Source organism: Zingiber officinale, chromosome 3A (assembly GCF_018446385.1).
Source record: "Zingiber officinale cultivar Zhangliang chromosome 3A, Zo_v1.1, whole genome shotgun sequence".
Classification (NCBI taxonomy): Eukaryota; Viridiplantae; Streptophyta; class Magnoliopsida; order Zingiberales; family Zingiberaceae; genus Zingiber; species Zingiber officinale.
In genome coordinates this window covers 161,134,276-161,152,613 of record NC_055990.1, presented here as the reverse complement: position 1 = coordinate 161,152,613, position 18,338 = coordinate 161,134,276, and the positions used below count along the sequence as shown (strand labels likewise).

General features: G+C 32.9%; 1 protein-coding gene across 1 annotated transcript in view; it reads left to right on the top strand.

Moving 5' to 3' along the window:
• Positions 1–18,338, top strand: part of LOC122053146 (DNA polymerase epsilon catalytic subunit A-like) — a 48,247-nt gene that overhangs the window by 22,952 nt on the left and 6,957 nt on the right. Inside the window, exons 17-38 of the mRNA XM_042615052.1 lie at positions 21–139; positions 227–365; positions 441–535; positions 752–857; positions 924–1,003; positions 1,105–1,281; positions 1,675–1,762; positions 1,912–1,992; positions 2,084–2,227; positions 2,763–2,858; positions 2,966–3,188; positions 5,276–5,320; positions 5,541–5,683; positions 5,747–6,153; positions 9,411–9,531; positions 9,628–9,825; positions 10,000–10,074; positions 11,577–11,767; positions 13,886–14,063; positions 14,131–14,195; positions 17,911–18,043; positions 18,137–18,238. Coding sequence (XP_042470986.1) covers positions 21–139; positions 227–365; positions 441–535; positions 752–857; positions 924–1,003; positions 1,105–1,281; positions 1,675–1,762; positions 1,912–1,992; positions 2,084–2,227; positions 2,763–2,858; positions 2,966–3,188; positions 5,276–5,320; positions 5,541–5,683; positions 5,747–6,153; positions 9,411–9,531; positions 9,628–9,825; positions 10,000–10,074; positions 11,577–11,767; positions 13,886–14,063; positions 14,131–14,195; positions 17,911–18,043; positions 18,137–18,238 — 3,006 coding nt within the window. The remainder of the gene's footprint in view (positions 1–20; positions 140–226; positions 366–440; positions 536–751; positions 858–923; positions 1,004–1,104; positions 1,282–1,674; positions 1,763–1,911; positions 1,993–2,083; positions 2,228–2,762; positions 2,859–2,965; positions 3,189–5,275; positions 5,321–5,540; positions 5,684–5,746; positions 6,154–9,410; positions 9,532–9,627; positions 9,826–9,999; positions 10,075–11,576; positions 11,768–13,885; positions 14,064–14,130; positions 14,196–17,910; positions 18,044–18,136; positions 18,239–18,338) is intronic.

Sequence of the window (18,338 nt, the reverse complement as noted above, 5' to 3'; positions counted from 1 at the left end):
TGAATTTCCATGAGTTACAGCCTTCATCCATAGTTTCAGATGTAGTCTGCACTGCATGTGATTTTAATCGTCCAGGGAAAAATTGCCTACGCAAGCTTGAATGGGTTTGGCGTGGAGAGACCTACATGGCCAAAAAGAGGTTTAGTTTTACTGCTTTTGAAATGGTTGAATAAGCAAATGTATCTTGGTTCCCTAACTTGCAAAACAAACTATATCCATGTTACAGTGATTATTATCATATGAAGAAACAAATTGAGTCAGAGCTGGTTGAAAACAGTGATGGTATGTCAGTGCCCTTTCTTGAACTCCCGAAATCAGAACAACAGTTGAGGCTGAAAGAACGCTTGAAGAAGTACTGTCAGAAGGTATAACACCTCCATGCCTATAAATTTTGTTTCTTTGAGGAAACTTATTAGTTATCTGGTGGCTGTTCAAAACAGGCTTATAAGAGGGTTCTGGACAAGCCGATAACAGAAGTTAGAGATGCAGGGATATGTATGCGTGAAAATTCATTTTATGTGGACACAGTTCGAAGGTCTGTAAACTATGTTTTCATGAATTTGATCTTGAAATATTTGGTTTCTGATGTTACTGTCTTTTCTTGCCTTGCCATTTTTGGATGTTTGATTATACCTTTGTCGATATTACTAAACTTCTAGCTTTAGCTTTTCTAATGTCATAGAACTTTTTTCTGCTCACCTTTGTAATTCAGGATTGATTTTTGAAATCATTATTGTATCTTCAAATTCAGTTTCCGAGACAGGAGGTATGAGTACAAGGATCTTAATAAGTATTGGAAGGGTAAATTAGCAGATTCAAAAGCTTGTGGAAATCAGATGAAGATTCAGGAAGCACAGGTTTGAGCAAGAGCTTTAAGTATTTCTTGAAACATCCCTCATTTGATTTCATCATCTATATTTCAGGATATGGTTGTTCTCTATGATTCCTTACAACTTGCTCATAAATGTATACTCAATTCTTTTTATGGATACGTGATGCGCAAGTGAGTTCTTCATTTTATGTGTTAATATGTTCAAATCCAATACTTAACTACTTTCCTGCACTGATGTTTGGGGATTACTCACTAATGTTATTGAATTGTAGAGGCGCAAGATGGTATTCAATGGAAATGGCAGGAGTTGTTACCTATACTGGAGCAAAGATTATACAAAATGCTCGTTTACTTGTTGAAAAGATTGGGAGGCCACTTGAACTAGATACAGATGGCATTTGGTGTGCACTTCCTGGATCTTTTCCAGAAAACTTTACATTCAAAACCAAGTAATTTCTGAGTTCTCTTCCCTTTTCTCTTCTATCAAACTAAGTTTTCTTTTTCTTTCGAAGTTTCTTCAAATAATTTTATTCAAGCTACACTAACTTTTGTTGCAAATTGTTTTTTCTTTTATATTAAAGTTTTGAGGTTGCATATAAACAAGGGAAAAACATTTGTTTCATTCTCCTCACTCTTTGGGCTATTGTTTCTCTATTATTCTAAAAACCTTCCAAATGCCACAATTAGTGTCGGATGTGAGTCGGTCTTTTTCCTCTAAATCTGAAAACTGCATCCTTTTTTTTTCTGAACACATCCTGATGTTTGTATTTGAAATACATATTCTCTAGAATTTATTATTCTTTTTCATTAGCCTTTTAATGTGCCGAAAGCAATTCTTACAGGGATGGGAAAAAAAAGATCACAAGATCATATCCCTGTGTTATGCTTAATGCCGATGTTGCAAGAAACAACACTAACGATCAATATCAGGTCTGTAGCAGTGAAATAAAATTTACTATTAGATCAATTTGGTTATTCTTATTTATTAGTACCTGTTTATCCTCTCCTGATAATTTATTTACTATCATGTGAGCATCAGATTTGGTGGAATCATTTTTTGCTTGTGGTTGTCATTGCAGACGCTTAAAGATGCTATTAGCAAAACTTATACCACACACAGTGAATGCTCCATTGAATTTGAAGTTGATGGGCCATATAAGGCAAGTAAATTGCATTTCTTCTGATGAGTTTGCCATCCTATTTTGTGCATAAACTTGCTTTTATCTCTTTATGATGCTTTCTTTGAAGCAGGCAATGATACTTCCTGCTTCAAAAGCAGAAGGGATATTGATCAAGAAAAGATATGCAGTTTTTAATCATGATGGCTCTCTTGCTGAACTTAAAGGCTTTGAGATCAAACGCAGAGGTGAGCTGAAGCTTGTCAAGGTTTTCCAGGTATGTTTCTGTGTGGTTGCTGTTTTATATCTTCCATGGCGAAGGGTCATTATGCCATAAATACTATTGGTTTTAGTTTTATGTTTTGATTGAGACATAAGCAGTGAGTTTATTTATATTTAGATATTTTTATGACATTTGCTATTCAATATTTGGAGGTCAATTTATGATCACTTTGGGTTGTGCTTGTTGCCTATCTCTGTTATTCAGCTTAATGTATTTCTCTTTCTTTTGACCCCTTGTATAGTGTAGTGCAGGATCATGATCATTTTTATTTTTTGTGTATTAATGCAATGAAATTTGTTATTTGAAAAATCATGTTTCTGTATTATGTGATAAATACTGCAAGGCTTCGATCCAAGCTCTTGGGGCTTTATATCCTGCTGTCTTTTGGATATCATTTAGAACAGCCTCTTGTAAGAAATACTTTTAATGGGACAAAAGATTTGGTGCGAGGAATGAGAGATGATTTGGTGGAAAATATAGATTTTTTTTTTAACAGAAACTTACCTTGAAATAATTGTATATTTAACAGGCAGAGGTTTTTGATAAATTTCTCCATGGTTCAACCTTAGAAGAATGTTATGCAGCTGTTGCATCTGTTGCAGACAGTTGGTTAGATTTATTAGATGTAAGCAACAATGTTTCTCTTAACATCATTTTGTGTTAATATTTTTTTTATCATAATTATTTTTTTCACCTGATGCCTGGAATTTTATTTATTATTGTTTTTGGTAGAACCAAGGCATTGATATTGCCGACAGTGAGCTTCTTGATTACATATCAGAGTCAAGCACAATGAGCAAGTCTTTGGTCAACTATGGGGAGCAAAAATCATTGGCAGTAACTACTGCAAGAAGGCTTGCTGATTTTCTGGGAGATGAAATGGTGAAAGACAAAGGACTTCATTGCCAATACATAGTTGCCCGTGAACCACAGGCAAGCCAATTGTACTATCTATGTCAATTAGCAAATACTACTTAAATGCAAATTAGAACAACAAGAATGCACATCCTGATACAACAATAAAGGAACAAGTTTCTATAAATTATAATTGGTCATAGAGGTGATGTGATGTTATAAGTCTTGTTTTATTAGATTTGATTTTAGAGTTAACAAACTAATTCATTATTGCTTAATTGATGCTTGCATCAATAAGAGGAGAGATTGTTCATTACCTTTCTCTCTGAGGTATGAAGTGGAAACTCAGATGTTTGAATGCCAATCTTTGTTTCAATTAGCTTATATGGTTTCACGAAATCTTATTAAGCTATTAGTTGTTCAAATAGAAGAGATAAATTGATGAATTTATAGTAAAAGATTACTTTTTACTAATTATTCAGTATACATCTTAAATGGAGCAGAATACAAGAAATTTATACCTACACTACAATGAGAGTGAATCAAGGCCACTCCTAACAAAATGTCTCATGAACTTATTTCTCACAAAAGGCTGCTATTTGATGAATGTATTCATCTCGCAATATGTTCTTGGAACCCACCATGCCCTTGGCTGACCATCAAAATAGGTAATAAGAGCACCATTTACTCTCTGCATCCCATGCTCTAGAAAAGCCATTCATCTTGTTGAGCCAACAAGACTTGATCAATAGATCAGGCTGCCTAATGAGTATTTGTGCTGTCCTTGGCCAATCATGTGAATCTCAGTACTCGTCTTTCAGCCTATTGTTTATTAATGTTTGTACAGAGGAACCTATGCTCTTGTTGGTATCTCTATTTCACCTCTTGTACTAACACGCCATTGACTTCCTCATCTCTACTTTCTTTTGTCTCTACGTCTGCAAAACCTTTGGAATCCTGCTGCGATATTATTTGACAGGGAAGTTAAGGAAGTAAATTATATTATCTCTTCTGAAGATTGTCGCCAACATCATCTTTTGAAGATAGTCTGTCTTGGAATATTGTTACCAACTATGTTTTTGAAGATATCTCCATTCGAAATTATCAAGTTTAATCCAATTATCACTTCATTTGAAGATTAGTCTAGAGAGTTATGTTGTCATGTTTCTTAGCGGCTATTGTAATTTTCCATCTTTGATATAGTAATCATCTTTTCATTATTGCATTTAGGGATATCTTATATTTTACATAGAAAATTGGACATGGTTGTTTCTATGCTCTAACTTGGAAGGTAGATTTAGATAATAATAGTTTCTATTGTCTATTAATAATTAATGGAATTGTTAGAACTAATAATAATGCTAGACTTCGTTTGATGCCAATATTTTTGAATTGGTTGGTTGGTTGGTGTAGAAGCTATATCATTAGTTAGTTCTCCTTTGATTGAATAATAAAAACAACACAACATTTTTTAATCTATTAATTTTGATTATCTATATTCATTTTTCCTTATTAAGCTTTCACTAAATGCAGAAGTGTTAACATGTTCCAAATTCATAATAATTTAAAACACTTTGAGTTTTGGTGGTAACTCAAAAGAAGCATCTATAGGACAGTTAGACCCACTCAATCACAAGGATTGTAGTTTCCAACCTCAATTTTGAATTGTGCTTGCTTCTTTTGTGGTAGTCAAAGATGAAATGCATAGATGATTGATAGCATCATTCTACTTTGTGAAAGTACATGGTGGAAGGTGTAGCTACAATGGAAATGATAAAATGTGAGAAAATAAGTTGAAATGGTATGGACTTATGCAAAGGCTATCAATATTTAATAACTTATACAGTTAGTTGAGTTGAATGGATTAGAGTGGAAGATGTAATTGGAAAAAGGGACCCCAAAGAAAGAATCAGTCAATCAACGCAATACAAAACGTTTTAATGATTTTGAATATTATTAATAATGGATTTGCTTAAGCTCAAACAGTTGCAACAAATATGTCTACGTGATTATGATGATGGCGATGATGATGATGTTGTTCTCACACTATAATAGTTTGGCAATGCGAGTTCTTTTTTCGTTTAATGCTTGATTTTTTTTCTCATGCTAGTGGTATGTGAATTTATTTATATTATATTACTTTAAAGGATAGCATCACTTGTTATTCCAAAATAATTAATCTCATAGTAAGTGAGCGTGCAATACCTGTTGCAATATTTGAAACAGAACCAGGTGATTTCTTTTCCTTTTCTTATCTTCACATAATAGTATGGCTTAGTGCATGGTGGTATCATTTTGTAGTGTGTGGTATCATTCTAATGTGTGTGATACCATTGCAGAGTGTTTGGAAGGTTAATGATCCTGATGATTCCATCTTGTACTATGATAATGTTAGGTAGAAATTATGTTTAGTTTGAATGGACAATTGATTGTGCAGTTCATCTGCTTGCAGAGATTGCTAAATTCTATCTACGCAAATGGTGTAAAATATCTTCTGACGTGAGCATCCGGACAATCGTTGATTGGTCTTATTACAAGCAACGTCTAAGTTCAAATATTCAAAAAATTATCACCATTCCTGCTGCTATGCAGAAGGTCTGTGTTATCATTCTCAATTAATTTCTTAATTTATTGGAGACTAAAACTCAAACATGTCAGGTTCCTAACCCAGTACCTCGGGTGATCCATCCTGATTGGTTGCACAAGAAAGTTTGTGAGAAAGAGGATAGATTTCGTCAACGCAAACTTGTTGATATCTTTAATGCAGCAAGGAAAGATGAGATGGCTCATGACAAAATTTTTGATGTGGATATAGAAGAAATTTTGTCCAAAGAAGATGATAGAGCAGTCCCACCTCAGCCAGTAGTTCATAGCTATGAAAGTAACAAAAAGTATTCAAGCCAATCATCTTCATCTGGAGCAAAATTTTCTAATATTGTGAAGCAAGATCTCTTTATTGAAAATTGTTCAAGTGACATTGTGAACAAGGCAACTAACTATCAGGCTTGGCTTGAAATGAAGAAAAGAAAATGGAAAGCCACTCGTGAAGAAAAGAAAAGGCGCAGGTAATTTGCTGTCTTGTTTCTGCTTGAGTAGTAAGCTAGAGAAAGTTCTTTTTCTCCTTAATAGAAGAGGCTCATCACCAGAACAAACAAGATGTGAAATATATTCTATTTAAGTCAATATAGGCAAAACTTTCCATCAAAACAATCAACCCAAACAATGCCATTTGCCTTTGTTCAAAACCATACTTTTTGATTGCTCTTAGAAGAATGACGACTTGTGTATGCCTTTGACAAGCCAACAAATCATGTTTGATGATAAAAGAAGAGCAGAAGAGACTTAGAGCCTGAGATTGTCTGGAAATCATCGCCAAAGGTAGGCTCAAACTTGAGTGTCACTGGAAATTGCTGCTGATCTTCAGCTACTGAATAAGTCATGCGACCTTGGGAGGAAGAAGAGGTTTTGCCAACCTACGACAACAAGCTGAAGTTCCTAGAAATATTTGCCAACCTCTACGGGTGATGTCGTTGGAGGTCTTGCGATGCTCAGCGGTCATAAAGCAACATTGAGATCTCATGATGATTTTTCTTCTAAATATTGTGATTTGAGGTTGGTAGCAATCTTGTTTGAGGCTGCACAAACTTGATTGCTCGCAAAGTGGCATTTGACACATTGTGAAGCTCAGGAGCCTGCAATGCAGCAATTTTTCTCTAGATCTCGTGAAGCTAGGCCGCTTGAGAGGGTTTCGTTAGTGTTATAAATTTCAAGCTATGTGGCCGCCAACCGCACCGAAAAAGTGTTAGACGGCGTTGCTAGGCGGTTGGAGGCGTCCCCGAGGTGTCACAAGAAGCATCGTAGGATGCTTTTGGTGGCGCTGAAGGCGTCGTGGGAGGCCTCCGGTGCTGCTCAAAGTGTCCATGCGCATCATGATGCTCCGGTGGGAAAATTAAAATTGGATTTAATTAATTCTAATTAAATTATCCAAATAAAATATATAAAAAATATATTTAAAATTTTTTTAAAAAATTATTAATTGTTATTCTGAATTTTTTACTGTTTAAAATTTTATTTAAAAATTCTAATAAATCAAATTTGTTTATCACAATGATGATATTGAGTTTGTGTCCGATGAAAAATAAGCGTTGAAAATTATGGAGAAATAGAATAAATATGTAATATTTTATTAGTTGTGTAATTTTGAACTCATTTTAAATTTGATGTTATTGTGTTGGAGTTATAGCATGTGATTTATTAAGTATTTATGTTGATACTGTGGAATCTATCTAGCGACGTCTAGTCCCTTTGTTGTCATAGGTCTATTCTGCATGCTTATCTGCCGAAACGGGAAGATTATCCTATGCGGACTTGCACTTAATTGAGATTTTAATCCCTGAACTATGACAAATATGCACATCATATGAGGAAGAGGAAGACCAAAAAAGACTTGGTTAGTAACAATAAACAAGATAAAATTTATTTAAATACAAATGATAATATAGTAGAGGATATAGTCCAATGGTGTTGAAGGATCTATATAGCCAACCCCATCTATTGGGATAAAGATTGGTTGTTGTTGTATGATGGCATTGAAGATGTTATTGAAGGTGTAATAAACATGACTAATGATATATATTCAAATGTATGACTAGCAAAAATAAAAAGTAACAAGAACATATAGCCTATATGAATGATTGAGGTGATGGATTAGAAGAAGCTTGAGGACATGAGGTGGTAAGGATCAACTGACTTGGTCACTAATGGTGGCATGACCGTGCTTGAGATGAGGTGGAATCATGGAGTTCAAAGGGTGTCTAATGCTAGTAGTGTGACCTCTTCAGTGTTCAGACTCTAACATGGCAGGAAGGGATGGAGAATAGAAGAGGGGAAGCATGCGTCATGATTATCCAGTTTGGTGGTTAGCATAGGGTCATGGTAGAATGCAGATCTAAAAATTACCAAACAGGCAAATACTCACAATATTAACCAAATTTCATTTAGTTCTTTAATAATTTAGTTATTAGAAATTGGTATTTTTGTCATTACAGGGGTCATGACAAAATTGAGCTGGTTTTGTACAAACCGGCTGGTTCTCAGTTTTTTAAAAATTGGTTGTCGAACTGTTTTTTAGTTTGGTTTTGTGCATCTCTGATCTTTTAATGGAACCGACCTGGAGAGAAGCTCAGTTTTTTCTGGTCGAACCTCTGATCCAATCCTATTTTAGTAACTATGCCCTTTTGTCCATAAAATATGTACTTTTCCATAATGGGAGGGAAACAAGTAATAGTTATTGTAAAGTACCTGCTGCACCACCTTGTGGCTAAAAGAGACCAATACAAAAGATGATTATTTGATTTTATAAGCATAGGCATATCCTTCTCCAAGAACTTTAATGTTTGCTCCACCAACTCATACCATGAGAACTGATTTGAACACATTCATTTTACTTATCTATTAACTGAAACATTAGTTTAATTTTAAATAGAATAGGAGACATTCTTGCCTCTTTTAGCTCTTCGAGTTTTAGGCATGTCATACTCTTGCAGTTTTGGTATGAACACTTTAGTCCTGTTATTTCTGAACATTAAGGATGTAGTTGTGATATCAATAATGTTTATTCCACGTGTTAACTTGCAACATCCCTTATTCATTGGACTACACAACCTTGATGAAGATGATGACCTCTTGTCAGCAATCAAATTCTTGTTGATGAATGATTATGACAGAGATAAAAATGCCATTCAATAATACATGGAGTTAATGGAAAGAAGAAATTCATGGTCTGAATTTCAGTTTTATTTTATTTCAGGTCGGTTTGTGTTTTGTTTTTTCTGTATCTAATTTTCTGAATTGTTCAAGTCTGGGTTGACTGAGGTTTAATTTGGCCATGTGATTTTAAAGCTATGAAAGTATGACCTTTTTTTATTATTCAATTAATTATATAATCTTAGAGTTATTTTTTTCTCTCACAAGTTTGCTGAGCTAGACACACCAAACCATGAATTATATGGGTAATGCCCACAGTCTATTCTGGTGCCATTTTACCTTTTCATATAGTGACAATTGTAAAAGTTTTACCATGAAATAGGTATGCTTTGGCAGGCCTTGGTAAATGATTAATTATTGATCAGTGTTGTTGGTTGACAAAAAATTCTTCATTGGAGTATAAGATGAATTAATTTTTGTGCACGAAACATACATTGAAAATTATTAGGGTACTAATGCAATATTTAATTTTGCATCGAATGCTTAAGAACTAATAGATTTATCCAATTTAGAATTTTCTCAATAATGGCTCAGTAAGATTTATCTTTTTTTTCAGATTAAACAATTCAAACATGTTGCATGAACATGTTGACACAGCTAACAAGCAGCCCGAGAAAAATGGGGTTAACAATCTGTTCAGAAAGCATGGATCAACTCTTTTTCGGTCACATTGGCAGGTAGAAACAAGTGATATTAATTGTTAGGTGAACTTTCAGTTTTACTAGTTGAGGTTATTTTACTTTCTTCTTGTTGTTATTATTATTTTGCACCAGATAGTTCAACTTGTTCCAGGACTACAACCTGGGCATTTTTATGCTTGGATTGTTGTCAATGGTATTATGCATAAGATTCCATTAAAGATCCCAAGAGTCTTTTATCTAAACTCGAAGGCTCCTATTACAGAAGATTTTCCTGGAAGACGTGTTAAAAAGATTCTTCCACATGGCAAACCTAACTACAATCTCATTGAGGTACCCATTGATTTTGAAGTTGTTCTTTCAGCCATTTCTTTCCTGGTTAGTCTATATTATAATCAGCAGTAATAGTCCTTCCTTTGCTTGCTTCACAGTTATAAGTAAAAAAATTACTCAAGATATTATACAATTTTCTTATAATCTAATTATATTGAGTACAATCTCTTAAAGGTTGTTATCACTGAAGAACAATTCAGGGCTGAAAGCAAGAAATTTGCTGCTCTCCTGGCAGATCCAGAAATTGAGGTGAAAACTTGGACTCTTTTAGTATAAGTTAATGAGGTTTTTTAAAATTAGGGATGACCTAATTACTACACTTTTCATGGTATTGATACTACTACTACATGATCTGTTGATGGGTGACATTGGGAGAGTACTTGTTTCTTTTATCTGCTAAACCTTTGGTTCAGAATCATCTTGTGTGTTTTGGCTCTAGTTATTAGGGTTGTCCAACTGAGCTTTCAAATAAAAAGCTAAACAAGCAAGCAAATTGTAGGCATTTGGTTTATGACTGTATGGTTTAGTTGGTGGTTCAGAGAAAATACCTGAAAGGATGTAATAATATCATAAAATAAATTATATGGCAATATTCCTTGCTGTCAGCATATTTTATACGATGGATATGAAGTATACCTTGTTCATGATTGGATGTGTAAAGTTAGACATAAGTTTTGGCATGATATAATCATGCTTGTCAAACTTATCTTTTTAACCACATTGATTTTACTATTCCTTGTTTTTGTCAAAAGAGTTGTGAATGTGATACATTTTATACTTGAAATCATCATTTTGATATCATCATGTATGTGATAGTTTCCCGTATGCTTGCACATTGGAAGTTCATTGAAACTAAGTTTAGTACAAACAAATATGCTATAGATCTTATTTGATCTACTAAACCATATTTTGACACGTAGGCCATATCACACTTTGCAAGAGTTGTACCCTCTTAGAGGCAAGTTTTGCTCACCACATGTAAATTACAATAATATCAGAGCAAAATACAACACAATAACGAATTGAACTAAATACAACCTCTTAAGAGATGCCACAAGGATCACAGAATTTTACAAAAATTCTGGGATATAACTTTAAGCCAAAGACTCCATAACATGAGTACAAATGTAAAGTGGGTGTAAGAAAAAGAGTATGATTGTATGCGTCATAAGAATTCAAAGAAAAGAATAGTACAATATTCAGAGCTGTCAATTATTATCACTTCTCCACAATTTAGTTTCATTATTATCTTATCGAAATTTTCTTTTTACTTCCCATTAGGTAAATTTAACTTTTTCATATTTGCTCTTTTGTACTCTTACATAATTGTATAACATATTTAATTTTATTTAATACAATTTTGTTTATTTAGTTGGTAGCTATTATGTAGTTATAATGTAGCAGTGAATATTGGTACAAGCAATTTGTCTGACTTATATAGTGACCTATTCGTGGCAAATCAAGTAATCATGAATGGGTGGGAAGAAACTCCTTTAGAAATGCAACTGTAAACTTTTGGTTACCTGAAATGATCTCCTCCATTATAGACTCATGGCCTATTCATTTATCCGTGCCCAATATAATCTACTTGTTTGCTTTATCTTCTTAATTCTGTTCCTTCCTCATTTGAAGCTTTGTTCAAGCTCGGTGCACCATGGTTAATTCTCATATTTATCTTTTTAAGACAACTAACAATTTACAATTCACCTTTTGGTGAGATTTTGAATCTTCGTACTTTTAACTCTTTGTAGGGGATATATGAAACAAAAGTGCCACTGGAGTTTCATGCTATTGTCCAGCTAGGTTGCGTATGCAAATTAGATAAAGCTGTTAAACATAAAAATGCTGATGATGGATGGAACCTTAATGAGTTGCATATGAAGACTACAACAGAATGCTCATATCTAGAACAATCAATTACCTACTTTTATCTCTACCATAGGTATGTTTTCTTCTTCTTCTTTTTTAATAATATTTTACTAAATAATGCATATTTCATGATCTGAGTATTTGTCCACTACTTGGGAACAACTGTATGTGCATCCCTGCAACATTTTTAAATTTTGTGTGTAGAATTTATAGACTAAATTTTCCCTACTAAAGTTATAAATTGAAATCATTTATTTTGGAAACAATATGAGTGAACAAAATATTTTTCATCAAGGCTTCAGAACAGAAGTAACTTAAATACATAGCATCTTAGTGCACTAAACTCAGTAACATTGATACTGCAGCATAGTGCGCTATAGTAAAACAAGCCACAAACAGAAAATTCATTAAATAGATGCCAAAAAGATACTAACAAACAAAAATGCATCTGTGCATAGATGACTAACGTGTCAATTGGATTGAATACTCTCACCATGAGAGTTCTTCTCATTATATAGAAAATGTTAGCGATTTACAGGACAGATTTTTAGCCATAAATCCGTGCTGATTTCTAGTAATCTGTCTAAATCAGGAAGGTATAGTTATACTATTAACAGCTACAATATATTTACAGTACAACTATTAATTAAGGCTTGATATATGCTGTCATATACACTTTATCCATGATGTATGCTGTCATATATGCTGTCACAATGAACTGCATCTTCAGAAAGCACCTTCTTGAAGAAGAGTACACTTGGCAAGGTGCAACAAACTCAAAAACATGCTCAAGCTCTAGAAAGGCATGAAAAACTGAAAACTTGTTGAAGCTCCCTAATAGTTGTAAGAATTTTCATGTGGACCTTAAATTTAATAACAATGTTTTGAAGTCATGTAGATAATTGGGAACATTGACTTTTATAGTGGTTCTAATGGTGCATAATTGATTTAAGGTTGTTGGGAGAGATTGATTTTATAAGGAATGAGCTGGCATGGAGAATTGAGGATCCCAGGATCATATGAGGAAGGATCCTAAGTTGTTGGAGCCAACAAAATTACAAGACTTTAAAATAGTAATAAAATATAGTAATAATAATGCCTCTAAATTAGCAGCTACATGAATTTATATATGAAATTTGAGATTTTGAAAAGAAAGTTTGAAAACAATAGGAATGGACCATGAAAATAGAAAAAATATTGATGGAAAAATTTTGATTGGAGAGGTTTTACAATGAAATCTAGGAAAAATCAATTCATTGTGTCCCAAGAAGCAAGCCTCATAGGGGTGCACACAAAAGAAGTGCTGCCACATGAAGAATAACTTGAATTTGGATTAATTGGACATAAAAAAGTAATTTCTAATTGCTCAAAAATATTGATGACATAAGCTTGATTTGATTTGCCTTGTATTTATCAATTTCATGCTGGATTTGGCTAAAATTCTTGATGAGTTAGTAGGGTGGATTGATAATGCTTTGATTAGAAACTATTTTTTTTTATGATGAATATATGTGAATGAAACTGACAACAGATTTAATAGGCTATAAAATTAAATTACTTTTTAAATTTGATGGTGGCCGAGATATTTTTGTTAGGTTGAGGTTCACTTGTCCTATCACCTTCATCCATAGAGACATTTTACTACTCGCAATGGCTTCCACAGATACATTGATTTTATGGTTGAAATAGATTAGGAAAAGAAATAAAGAGAACAGATGTGAAAAGAATTGACTTGCTCTTGTCCTTTTCATCTTGTTCATCATCTAATCTTTTCACCTTTTCTCGTGCACTCTGCTGGCCCATTAATTTGTCATTGGGTCCAGGACTTTTAAAGCATTTTCTTGATGAATATTTATGTTACTTATAAATGCATATTATATATAAAATTGTTGCATTGGTAGTCTGGAATGATTTTGTTCCAATTTCTGTAGGGCATATTTTAACATGGTTTGTTATGTTTGTAAATACTAATACATTGAATAAGTGATAAACATTAGATTTGTTTGTCTATATATATGAAGCATATATCTTGAAATGTACTATGCTCCTAATATCTTATAAATCATTATTCTTTTTCTTTACTTCCAGTTGGGATAATTCGGTTATCCTACTTTTATTGTCCCCTGAACTACTGTGCCATATTTGCTTACTATGTGTTTTCCTCAAACCTCTTTCTTCATTTTTATGCCAGTTTGTCCGATGGTAGGGCAATCTACGTTATATATTTCCCTAGATCGACGATATCTGTTGTGGTTGTAAACCCTTTTCAGAACAAAGAACTATCCTCATCAATTCTTGAGAAGCAATTTCATGAAGCTTGCCAAACATTACGTATCGAGCCTCCAACAAAGGGCACTATTACATTCAAGGTATTGCCATTATTAGTTTAGGTTCTCTACTTTGGACCTTTGGTAATCTTATTTATCATTCTTTCAGCTGGAGTATGTTCGTTCAATTGAAGCTGGAGTCAAGATTTTGCAAAGTACATTACTTGAATACAGGTACTCTGTTCTTTGATTCATAAGCTAGAATATTAATTTTTATCTACAAAATCGCTTGAAGTATAATTACTTAGGGAAGTTTATTTTTACACCGATATCCCCTTAATGCAAGTGATGCAGCCCCAAATAGCTCAGTTATCACTGACACTACATGATCTATGTAGTTGACTCCATATGAGTTGGATACATGTTTTTTTGCTAAACTCTACTTTTTATTAAATCAATTATTACGAATATATTCAAAATTTAGAACTAGATCCTTGGTTAATACCATTATGTCAAGCAGCAGTCTAAGCAGTTGCTTATGCATTATGAAGTGCTTCGCTATATTGCATATCAACATTTGGTATTTGTAGTTATCATTAATTTACTTATCATATGGTCAATGTACATGATTTATGAAGTTATAGTATTCTTTTAACTCAACTTGATATCTTTAGAAATATATTACATATGAAGAAGTTGATTATATTATATCAGTTTACTGTTAGTTTGATGCAAATATGATGAATCTACAAAAAAAAAAAAAGAAGAAAAGAGATTGTTGATTGAAAACGATATGACACCTGGAGGAATGATATTTGATGCATGATCATGAAGACAATCCTAATTAGCTAGAATATGGTTTAATTTCACGACCATCCTATAAATCACCTAATATTTTAAATTGGAAGTCATTATATAACATAATTTGTTCATGAGCTAGGGTTGTTTTTTTTTTTACTTCATTTTTGAAGTGTCCCAAGCAAAAGGTCCACGGTGTTTATCCAAAAACATTTTACATATGAATTAGGCATAAATGTACACATTATGCAAAATCTATTAGTAAAATATGTCTAATCAAATATGTTTTAAATTTTTTAATATATAATTTTTAGAGTTAATTTTAGTTAAATTTTAGTTTATAATTTTGTGTTTACTTATGAATAAGAATTAATTGTACAACTAGATATAATTATTTAAGGCAACATAAATATAGATACCTATTTAAAAATATATCTATTATTCTACAATTGGAATAATTAATTTGAACTTAAATCATATTCTAATTGATAGTAATTTTTCCTTAACATCTTATAAAATCCAATTGATATCCATTTTTTTATTATTTTCTTCTAAAATGACAATGCCAAAATTATTATTAGTATTAATTAACTTATGATTGAAAATTTTGCAGTTTTTGGTTTCTTTGTGTTATTTTAAGTGTATTAATATCTATAATATAAATTATTTTTAAATTACTCTTTATAAAATATATTTGAAAAATGTGGTAAAGCTATTTTTTCACAATTTTTTTAATTGTCTTTAAAATTTAAATTACTTGAGAAATATCTAGGATATAATGTTAAGCTTGTTTATATTACTTAAAAATATATAATTATTATTGTTCAAATAGACATTAGCAAAATTAATGAGGGTAATTACTATTGTTAATTACTAACAGGAAATCAAAAGACAAATTATAAAACTTACTAATCTTAATGGTGTATGTATTTCACAATACTTATGAAAATTGGCGCATAATGCTAGCGAGTTGTTATATGTAAATCAAATTTAAAATCTTGTTAGGGTTTGGGTTATGTCAAAATGCTAACACATGGTGTTGGTGGCGACTTAGAGGGGTGGAACAACAATAACATTCAAAATTGTTATACCACTAAGTGGAGTCGGCTATATGGATCCTCCTATGCCTTTCGGCTCAATCCTCTACTATATCTTCATCTATATTTAAATGAATTTTATCTTGTTTTATTGTTACTAATTAAATGTTCTTTGGTCTCCCTCTTCCTTTATTATGTGTGTTTTTGTCATGTTCTCACATCACCTGATTCGGGCTTTTATTGGATGCTTAAATACATGCCCATATCATCTTAAATGCGTCTCTCAAAGTTTTCCCTCAATAGGTACAACTCCTTTTTGTCTAATGCTTTTGTTTCTTATTGTATCAACATCTATCTTAACATCCTCATCTTTGCAACTTTCACCTTTGGCTCGTGCACTTGATTTATAATCCTACATTCAGCTTTATATAACATAACACTATTTTGTACAAGTTTCCTTTAAACTTTAGAGGTAGCTTATGATTCCAAAGAACACCTGACACCCTCCTCTATTTCAACCAACCTTCTTGTACCCTATGTAAAACATCTCCATCAATCCCTTCATCCTTTTGCAAAACTGATCATAAATACTTAAAGCTCTAAATTGCAAGTAATTCTAATTTAACAATTATTTTATTATGTAAAAAGGACAGCCCGGTGCACGAAGCTCCTGTCATGCGGGGTCCGAGGGAAGGATCCATTGTACGCAGCTTCTTTTTGCAAGAGGTTGTTTCTAGGATTCGAACCCGTGACCTTTTGGTCACCTGGCAACAACTTTACCATTGTACAATTATTTTATTATGTCTAATACTTAAATAAAAGGCAGCCCGGTACGCGAAGCTCCCCCCATTGTGGAGTCCTGGAGAAAGGTCTATTGTACGCAACCTTACTCTGCTTTGCAAGAGGCTATTTTTGATACTCGAATATGTGATTTCTAGGTCACACGGCAACAACTTTATTATGTTTAATACTACTAAACTTATATTCCATATATTCTGTCTTTACTCTATTAAGCTAAAACATTTTATCTCTATCTCCAGTATTTTCAACCAAGATTCAAACTTAGTATTTACTCCTTCACATGTCTTATCAACCAAAATAATGTTATTATCTACAAATAATATGTATCATGGTAATATACCTTAGATGTGTTTAGTGAGTTCATTCATGACTAATGTAAAAAGGTATGAACCTAGAGCCGATCATTAATTTGGATAGGAGGAAGAATATGAAAAAGAAAACACAACGGTATATGTAAAGGAGATGTTTGACGGCCTCTTCCTTAGTTAATAGAAGTCGTTTGAGATTTTAACACTTCCAGCAGCGAGTCACAAATTAAAGGAGATACTTGTTTAGCTATGCTCATTGAGTTGTTCACAAGCCGAAGAAAACCCTTGCAGAGCTATCTTTCAAGTTTTGTGATCCTTGAAGAGATGTTTTGTGATTCATTATGGTCCTCAAGGAGTTGTTTTTTTAGTCATCATGGTGCTTGAAGAATTTTCTTCGTAGTAGGAGATGTTTACAACTAATCCTAGTCCTCTCGCCAACAAAAGATTTTATATGAATTTTACTTCTAGAATCTTCATTTAACTTATTTACTCTTCAAAAAAAAAACTACCAATTAGATAAAAAAAAGTTTGAAATATTCTTCTTACCAACAAGCTATAAAAATATAACATTATTCAAGTGTTAGTATGATGAGACTCATTGGCGCGATCAACATGGACGACACAAGAGCAATATTTGTGTCAATTAGTACCATATTTTGATAATTTATTGTAACTGTATGTTTCAACTATGCCACCCAACATGACATGAGATCTCAAACCAAGCTATAAGTACCACATGAGATTTCATTTTCTTGTTCAAATGCTTGTTAGCACAAATGTACAGCAATTAGTTGCACGTGTCATTTAGCATATATTGGAGATGCAGTAATCATGTTTTGATGCTTTCTAGAATGTGGAAGCAGATGTGAACATGTATAACTTGATTCTGTTGCATGCAATATATCAACATTTAATTTTCCAGAGTATCTCAAGTTTGCATTTATCATATTGGTTATCTTGCGAATATATCAGCATTTAAAATTCAATGTCCTTGGTTTTTTTTAGGCATCAACATCCCCAACCTGCTATCGCTATCATAGAATATCCAGGCTTTCAAGCCACAAAATCAGGGATAAGAATTCTGCAAGAGTTTCCTTGTGTTACAATTCCTTGTAATGCCAGTGACTGTAATTATCAGGTTTACTACAAGAGCTGAGATTTTTTGCATATATACTCATGCTTTCTCTATGATTATGCTTACCTAGCAAGCCTTGACTTCCTTTCTAATTAGGCTCTTGGATGGCAAGTCACAGCTGGCAAAATTAGCATGCAAAGATGTGCGGCATCATCCCAATGGTTCATGGAAAGGGTTTTGCTTTCGAGATATGCACATGTAATTTTCATTTTCTTATTTTTATGCTTTCATGTATGATCTGGTGTTTGAATGGCTTGTCTAATGGAGAAGATTTTGCCAATTTTGTGTGATCAAACAG